The sequence below is a fragment of the Papilio xuthus genome, unplaced genomic scaffold (assembly GCF_000836235.2).
Source record: "Papilio xuthus unplaced genomic scaffold, Pxut_1.1 DF824888.1, whole genome shotgun sequence".
Taxonomy (NCBI): Eukaryota; Metazoa; Arthropoda; class Insecta; order Lepidoptera; family Papilionidae; genus Papilio; species Papilio xuthus.
In genome coordinates, this window is record NW_013533761.1 from 592,381 (window position 1) to 602,305 (window position 9,925).

The 9,925-nt window shown below is 33.9% G+C and overlaps 1 protein-coding gene across 2 annotated transcripts in view; it reads right to left on the reverse strand.

Moving 5' to 3' along the window:
• Pkc53E (Protein C kinase 53E) overlaps positions 1-9,254 on the reverse strand; it is a 92,031-nt gene extending 82,777 nt beyond the window's left edge. Inside the window, exon 1 of one of the 2 annotated variants that reach the window (XM_013325293.1) lies at positions 8,920-9,254. In XM_013325293.1, coding sequence (XP_013180747.1) covers positions 8,920-9,104 — 185 coding nt within the window. In that variant the 5' untranslated portion in view covers positions 9,105-9,254. The remainder of the gene's footprint in view (positions 1-8,919) is intronic. The other variant, XM_013325294.1, reaches the window with a different exon arrangement.
• Positions 9,255-9,925: the final 671 nt, after the last annotated feature.

Sequence of the window (9,925 nt, forward strand, 5' to 3'; positions counted from 1 at the left end):
AGTCGATAGAGCGCTCGCTTCGCAACGTATCTTTTGTACAAAGCTCTTTTGTACAAGTTGCTAATCGCCTACTTGCTTACTACTAATGGTCTGCTAGATTGCGATCTATTTTATTCTGTTTTTTTCATCGTTTCCTTCATTTAATTGGTTTTGGGCTTGGTTAATGTAAATGTAACGTGACATAACATTTAAATTGTCTATTTAAGATAACGACCTAACTCACGCCGGTAACAAAGAGGAGTAGGCAGAGATTACGGACCTCCATATTTTCTTTTTTTCATTGACATACCTCCCTGGCTTCCTCTAAATTCATACATCTATGCATATATGCACGTCAGTTTCGAGTGCACTTAATAGAGCCCCTTTTTGATTATTTTATTGATCTCTATCTATTACTATTAAAGAGTTTAATTTATAAGGGAAGAATTATCAAAAAATATTTGTAGTGATAAAAAATGAAATAATCGACTAACTCTACCCAGCGCATGTGTGTGGGTGCAGTACAAACAATTAAAGCGTCTTGTTAACTGTTACCAAGGAAAAGACACGGACAATGGAAGTAAAGAAATCTAGAAGTTTTTCTTGTATATGTATAGGTTTAAGTATAATAACATTTCAAAACCAGTCATAAACTTTTTTATAAACTAGCTTTATCCCGCGACTCCGTCCTCGCTGTATTTAAAGAAACTCAATTAGTAGCTTATGTTTTCTTTAAGAATATGTTCTACATCTATACCAAATTCGAGATACCTTCAAACAGAATAATATTAGTGAGAAGTAAAATTTGTAACTAATTCAAAAATTACCAAACTTTGAAGAGTTTCTAAACATTGCGTGGAATGCAGACAAAATTAGGCCTAATGTTCGAACAGTTGAATAAATAATAGAAAACTTCGACCAAGAGTTTATCAAGTGAGTGTTCTATTTAACTTGAACGAAGCTTTAAATATTAACTTGGCCAAGTTGAGGGCGGGGTGTTTAAGTTTTGCGAGTTCGCACGAATTTCATCAGGTTCACATTACGACTTTCTGGAAAATTCACTGGTTCGGTCAATAATATTTAGCTACGATAAACTTTACTTAACAAACTTTATCCAAAGTAAATTATGTAAACGAAACCACGAAATCTTGAATAAACTTCGAGGGAAACTTATGTGTTTGGTTGTTAGTAGATTAGCAGTCGGGACTTTGTACCTGTACATGTTTAATACATGAAATAAAAAGCATTATAAAGTAAGCAATTGATTTTTAAACATATTTAAAAAGCTTTTCATTATCGATATTTAATTCTAGTTTGATGAGAAAAAAATTAAAAAACTAAGCCATAAGAAATGTTTATATGTACAATGTTGTGACGTCATCAGTGTCACGAGTCTTCCCAGTCAACGTGAACAAACATTTGCCTTCAGTGCGTAATATGCAGAAAACATTTAACTACATATGGACGATGGACATAGAGCCGCGCTAGGGAAAATATCAAACATACGATGGTTATAAGAGAGTATTCACACCAAACTATTGTCCGTAGCGTGCGATTTACTCGCGATGTCAAGTAAATTTATTTGGTTTGAACTGCTTGATCGCGCACACTCCTGGCGGCAAACGCGAAAACGCGCCGCGACTTAAATGTGAACAAGCCCTTACAAGCATACATATATGCTTTTATCAAAAATCTCAGTAATGTTGGCACCAATTAGTTCATCAATCAATTACGAAATGTTGGCACCACATTAAACAGTTGAATGTTAAACGGCTGGCAATAAATCATTACTGATAGCTAATTACAGCTGCATTTGTAAATTTAGTGAAGAAGTCATCTTCCGTATTATAATTTCCATGAAGACTTCTATCACCTCTTCTGGCGTTGCAATCTTATCAGACAGGTCGTGGTCGTCATGTACCAGAACCACTTACAAGCGTTCGCGACTCCGCGCTGCATTTTCGGATGTTAGTGGTATGTGATGTCTATCATCAAGTGAAGAAAACAAACCCAACAACCAACTGGGCCAGCGTCGTTGACTAAGGCTTACTCTAACTAGGGTAGGTTGGAGCAACTATATGGGAACCTATAGTGACTTCTGCCAGTCAAAAGGTTGTTGTTACAAACTTAATATGACTAATATGTTAAAATGTTATGTTTTTGTTATTTTTAAATGTAGTGTCAAAGATATGACCAGGTTTTAACACCGGACAACCGAAAGTGTTGTCACCTCGCTTACGCAAGTCTTTTTCGGACAAGATAAATGATGTTCGAATTACAAATAAAATTCAGGGAGTGGTTATTCAACGATCTATTATTGTTACAGAATTAACACGCTCCGGTTGAATGACCTTTATTAAAATACCAACGAGAAATATTTCAAGAAAGCTATCGAGGAATTTCTTACTGTATTTATAAAATAGAATATTTCTTTTTAAAACATCTTGTCAGAGTACAAGTTTACGAGGCAAAATTAGTAGTACAAAAAATCCTAAACAAATTTTAACTAGAAGAATTTACTTATAGTTGCAAACATATCTTTAGTCAACATAAAGTAAAAGTGTATCGTATTATCTGGTAATTCGACTATGACTCGGGAAGATTAATAGTAATCGTCAGCAGCGCGTAGGAAAACGCCATTCTTTTTTTTTTACGTTTTATAAGCTAGCGCTTGACCACGATCCCATCTGGTGAAGTGGCATGCGGTCGTGGCAATTTACATTTGCCACCTTGTGGCAACAAGTCCCGGATAATACGTAGTTTATTTACCAGCGCTGGCTTATTGTAAGCACTTACTGGCACCAGTGAACCCATACTGTCCTTACCAGGTCAGTGCGTCTGTTTTTTTATATCATAAGGTGGCAAATGAGCGAGCGGCTACCTGAAATCGCTGATATAGCGAAGTGAACGTTGCCCATAGATATACGGAATTGCATATGCGTTGCCTTACTTTAATCGAAGGAGAGGATGCACAGAAAGAAAATATACCTTTCCATGAATCCTCTCATCCGGAAAGTCCACTTCCACTTCCCATCCTTTCCTTATAAGAAAAATTACTGTACTATTGTACTGGAAAGCACAACTGTTTGGAATACTATAAATTACATATAACAAAGTATTATTTTCAATCATTCACCATCGATTCGATTTAGAAACTCATTGGCGAATAATCGAATCACAGCGTATCGAATTAATCGATTTAACGATGTGTTAATTCATTCGTTCTTCGTCACCGAGATACAAAAATAATGATAACTGCAATTAGCACTCCAGTTAATAACGAATGATTAATAGTTTTAAAAACCAAGATCAATTGAATGAATCATTCTGTCTTATTCGAATATAGTTTGCTATAAAAAGTGCTACAAAAACTTATGGAATAACCAATTTACTTTAAGTAAGCGTCAGCAACTTTTTGACGTTGTTTTATTGTTTGACGAAGCGAAAAAGAAATAAATCGGATACAAGGACAATAAAGTAATTGCAAAATACTGGCTAGTCTTTTCGTAAAATTGTAAATATTAGGAGCAAACTTTTTGTCTATGTCTCATTATTAAAAAAAACGCCAACGATCATTTTAATATTTTAATTCAATGGGACTAAATAATAAAATGTTTATAATTAAATGGACATAAAAAAAACTAATCGTATTTAACAAAGTAATTTTTTGATTTAAAATTCCATAGTCATCTATACTAATATTATAAAGCGAAAGAGTTTGTTTGTTTGTTTGTTTAAACGTTTAAATTCTTTTTTTGTTGCATAGTCCATTTATAATATAACATTACGGTGCTACCAATAGTATTTTTTTAATTCCGCTCGGACCCAGTCGCGGGCAACAGCTGGTTAATTATATTTAAAGAAATTTCTTGTAGCTTTATAACGTAACTAAAAGTAATATAATTAAGTTAAAATAGTTTTATATTATAATATTTCCAAGACGCTCAGAAACCAAACAGGAAACCGCAAGTATGACCTACGCACCTTCCGCCCTACTCCACAATAAACACAGTAAATTGCGTCATACATTAATAATGCGATCCGAAACAATAGAAGATATTTATAACTTCAGGTTTTTTATAATAGAAATAAAAAATGACTATTAACGTTAACACACTAGATGTCGCGCGAGACTGTGTCCGCGCGGAGTTAAAAAAAAACTTTATAAATAGCCTATGTGTTCTTCCAGACTATGTTCTACATTTATGCTAAATTTCATCAAGATCCATTACCGTTCTGGACATACATACAAACAAACATCAAATATTTATCAAAATCTACTATCTAATATAAGATTCAACAAGGATTTTTCATAAGGTGCTTTTTTTAAGTGCAATTTTTATCTTTTTGGTTTGTAATTTTAGGAAAAGTTGAATTAAATTTATGTTTCTTTAAATGTGTTTTGACAAGGGAAACCCACGAGTATTTTAATCTGTTTAATTACTATTATCAACCTTCAAGTACCAAAGCGAAACCAAGCCGTGAGAACGTTACCCACGATACATGTTAATCTTGTTATGACACATTGATGCGGTAAATGGATGTGATAATATGCGGGCTCGATTGTATTTTGTTTTATTATCATCTTATCACAAATGTATAAGCAAATAGACAGTCATACCGTGGGTTTTCACTGTTGAAACTGTAGTACGAAAACTTCTTATCATCTCTCTAATCTTACTTCATACTAATATTAAAAATGTGAATTTTTAGATGGATGGATGTTTGTTTGAATGTAGTCTGGAAGAACACATAGGCTAATAATTATATCTTTGTGTAACTCCACGCCGATAATATGTTGTTGTATGGATTTTTTGCAGTGGAAACTCACAATTAACATTTATAGTACATGCCAAATCTTCTGTTGTAAGCTTCTCGTATTGATCGCTACAAAGTTTTATCCTACGACCTCATTCAGTTCATTTCATGAACCTATTCATACAATTGTTATAGAATAAACGTACAAGATATCAGACTAGTATTAATTTACGCACAAAACCGACGGTTGATTGCTACCGTCCAATTATCGTGATTAAGTCGAAATTATGACTAATACATAATCGGACAAACCGAACTACTTGAGCATAGTCATTCTTGGTATTTCCACACGACAAGTCTGCGTTTTGATCCATTTGTAATTAACTCAAGACGACTTTTTATAACTTTAGGATTCTATTATATCATAAGGTGACACACGAGCGAGCGGCCACCTTAAATCGCTGAAATAGCGAAGTGACCGTTGCCCATAGACATACGCAATTGAGACAATCGATGGAGGAGAGGCTGTACAGAAAGAAAATAACTTCCCTTTCCATGCATCCTCTCATCCAGAAAGTCCACATCCACTTCCCATCCTTTCCTTATAAGAAAAAGGGTGGGAAGGAAAAGAGGACTAAATTAGGCCTCTGGGACGCACACTCATCAGACGAAACGTGGAATTACTTCCACTTGACGCCTGTCTTCTGAGTGGTCGTGGTATTTACCTGGCGCGTCGGGCCAATTCATGCGAAGATGTTAAAGCGGGCTCTACCACTGTTATAGTTTAGGTTATAAAGACACAATAAAAAAAAACTTAGGGAAAAACAAAAACTCAATCGAAACTATATGCATCTTTCTCTGAATACTAAGACATATTTTATTACATAAACTATTGCAATTTCTGCGGTCGACATAATTTTTTTTATCTTATCTTCTTTGATAATGGGTGTGATAGTATACTGATTTCCGCAGAGATGCGTTCCTTACTACATAATAGTTTGTACAAGTTACGAAACAATTAAGAAAAAAAAAACAAAAATCTCGACTTAACCTCTAACATACATCGTATGTTATTAGACCAAAATCTCTGTTTATAATAAAGTTACCTCTGATCTTTTACCAAAGGTAGTGACAGGGATGATGATGTGTTACTTTGGTGTTAGAAACCCACGGTCAGCGCAAGGGTATGAATCAAAAGACACTGTACACGTCAAAATCGGTTCAGAAGTTTAAACTACAGGGTGTCACAATCTATATATATAAAAGAAAGTCGTGTTAGTTACACTATTTATAACTGAAGAACGGGTTTACCGATGTGGCTCAAAATTGTCGAGGAAGTAGCTTAGAGCCAGGAGACGGACATAGGATACTATTTATTCATTTTTTTTCGAATTTATGCCTTGAAAAGCTACTTTTTATTTAACTTACTAATATTGTAAATGCGAATGTTTAGATGGATGTGATGTGGATGGATGGATGGGCTACACTAATTCAGTTTTTTATATATCCACGCGTACCGAGTCGCGGGCAACAGCTAGTTCAATGTACGTAAAACCTTGTCGACTCAAAATGCGTAGATTTAATTATTTTAATTTTCAACGATAGTAGCTGGCAAGAAAAAATCAATTAGAGTTTCTTAAATAATGACAAAATGACGCTCAAAAAGAAATAATACAATCTGCTTATAACCAGATTGAACTAGATCTTTCGCAGGACACGATGACGTAATGCTTGATACCGAGACGATTGTCGTTGCATTTCTTAATCTTATATCATAAATTAAAATTAATAAGGTCTAGACTTAGAGTTATTTACACTTGTTTAAAGTCATATAGTCTTCTCTGTCACGGTATTAGTTAATTGGAAATATCATTTAATATAGAAACGAGGAATCTTTTTCTATACAAAAAAAGACATTTTATTTACTATTCTTTTGTTATTATTCTAATAACCTATTCGTATACAGTTTGTAAACAAGCTTATTGTGTTTTTCGACCGATCCTGAAAGGGTTCCCGTTAAATGGTTATTAGGACCGCTGACAGAAGGAAATGTGACCCGAGCATTTAAGCTTCGAATGATTTCGGTTACAATTTTTTTTAAATAAAATATTATAAGGAAAATTAACGTTAATTAAAATGATAATGATTCTAATAAGGCGTTCAATTACTTGGCCATTAATTTTAACGCGAGGTAAGAAAAAATTCCGTATTCCGTGCGCAATAAAAAAAAACTTTATAAGTAGCCTATGTGCTCTTCAAGACTATGTTCTACATCTGTATCATATTTCATCAAGATCCGTGGAGCCTTTTTCCGAGGAGTTGTTCCGGATATAACTTCAAACATCCATCCATCCATCCAAACATTTATAATATTAGTAAGAAGTAAGATAAGCATAATGACTAATTGTAATATAATTCGAGAATCATATTTCAAAAGCCGTTGCCTGTTTTTTTCATATAAACTAAAAATGCTCGTATTTCAAACTATGACAGCTTAGTTTAAAAAAAACTTACAAAAAATGCCCCATTTTTTACATCGCAATAAATGTGCCTGCATCTGGTGTATTGTTGGTGACGTCACTCGCGGAAATAGGAAAATGAATGCGCCAATCCATCAAACCAATTCAACTCCGAAACTAATAAAAAATATTTCGACGCTAAATTATTATATGACGTATAGGTTTTTAACTTTCAAACTCAGTCTTATCATTCATCGCATCAAATTCATGATCTTAATCAGAAGCGTTCTTTTAAAAATCAAAATATAAAGTCTACTTCTGGATATCTTCCTAATTCTTCAGATGTATGGATGTTTGTTGAAAGTCATCTGCACAACGGTTGAACGGATGTCGATGAAATTCGGCATAGATGTAGAACAAAGTCTGGAAGATCAAGTCATAGGCGACAAATCAAGTTATTTTTTAGTACCGCCCGTATTGACTCAAGACCTGGACGTAAGTAGAGAACTTAATCAAAGCATATCCATGCTTCAGCATATTCATTTAGGAGTTCTATCTCATGAATAGTCATCCGACTATTCATTAGATAGAACTCCTAAATACTTAGATTTATTTTCCACTAATGCGACTAGCCGCGCGACTCCTATTTGTATGAATACAAGAATTGCTTTGCGCCAGCGCGTATAACGCGCGAACTGAGTCACATGGAATCGCCTAGTGGAAAAGGGATCTTACGTCTTTGGACTTAAAATATAACACCCTGTGAGCTTAAAATAACTTAACCATAATAATAAGAGCTTAAAACGAAATCATTAGTTTATGAGCATTGGATAGCGCCATCTATTAGAAAAAATAATTACAAATTTAAATTTTCAGTGTGTAGAGATTTGGTCTAACTATACATTATATATTTACTAATAATGTTTCCACTGCAGATACTTGGACAAAAACATATAGCTATCCCTGTCTTACAAGGTGAATAAAAGGAATGAGATTTTTTTTGTCCATGCGGTGGAAAGTTATTAATACTTTTTAAATCAAAGATTTAAGTTTTTTACTCAACAAGAGTATATTATATTATTGCAAGTTTTGAATAGCACATGTGGAAAATTATATAAATGTAAAGAGACAATAGAATAAAAGAGCCAAAATTAGAATCACAAAGTGGAGCAATGTCCCTAGCCGAGGGTCAATCACAGCTGTGAAGCCTCAACCGATAATGATGATGATAAATTAATTTATATATTTTTATTAAAATTAAATTAGTGTTAAATACATGACTTAGAATGAAATATGAATCACTTGTTCTTAAAGTTTTAAAATTATTTTAATGCAAAAAATATTATTTTCAATATTAAAAGTACCACTTTATAACTATTATTTTTTATTTTTCAATGTAACAACTTTTGTTTCATTTCTTGTTTAAGTGTGCATGAATAGTACTTTTAATTGTAAATTAAGGCATGGAATATAAGTGTTTTAAAAGTATAATTGTTTTAAAACCTTTTATATTTTTCTTTTATTAAATTAATTAAATAAATTGGGCCGAAATAGTGTCTTAGGCCAAATATATCAAATAATACAGTGATTCAGCCGAGTTATCATGCGGCTTGCGCGGAAACCGCACTCATTTACATCGTAAACAAATAGCCTATTTTTAATTTCCTCATAAACCATTGTACGAACTCGTAAGATGCGAGCAAAACTACAATTACATACTTACCATATAAAATCCTTGCAGTGAGAGCAGAACGTCGGCTGCTTGAAGAACCTCGGCATAAATTTATGATCTTTTACGAGGTAAACATTCTTCTTTTTCAGGGCACCTTTGCGGCCCCGCAAACGAAGACCCTCGCCCGCCTTATAATCACCAGCACTATCCTCACAATTATTTTCGTCGTCCGCCATGGCGACCGCGCGAAATTAAAGCGCCAAAGAATCGGAAGCAATTAATGTTTTAACAATACGTTAGACTTCGCGACCCGCACGGCAGCCACCGTTCTCAACGAAACGTCATTGCGCTTTGACAGATTTCAACTGATGAATCTGCCCGTCCCGGCCCGACCCGACCCCGAGCAGCCCGGTTCCCAGCGCAGGGTTGCCAGATGCGTGCCTTGAGTTTAGCCAAATCTACCTACAATTCCCGCCACAATTCCGGTTTAAAAATGTTAGATGCAACAATAAAAATGATTTTTGTAAGTGAAAAAAACTAAGGTAATGATTGTTCTGCAAAACAATCACAACGAAGCATTCCGTTTAAAGTTACCTAAAAGCAAAAATATAAAGATTTATTAGATTTTGTACGTCAAACCACACATATGTTAGGGTAGGTTAAAACGATGATGATTATCTAAAAAATCTTTTGTTAACCAATTATTATTCCCCTTAAATTTTCCTAATTTCCACCGCGAGTTTGGATTATAGATACTACCGTAATTAGGGGAAATTTCCCAAATTCTGGCATTAACATCCGAAGCTGCACTAAATGTCATTGTCATGTCAACGGTCCCACGAGTTTCGTTCTAAAATTTTATTTATTATCATTTATTTGTTGTTTAAATTGAAACACATTAATTAAATTAACTTGTAAATTAATTACACATAATTAAAAATGCCTTTTTAAAGTGCCGACTTGTAAATTAAATTAAATAAACACCTAAACCGTGCTCAAATGGAATAGATAAGTAGTTCCATAGTCTATGGTTGTGTTTAACGAACGAAATTAAACC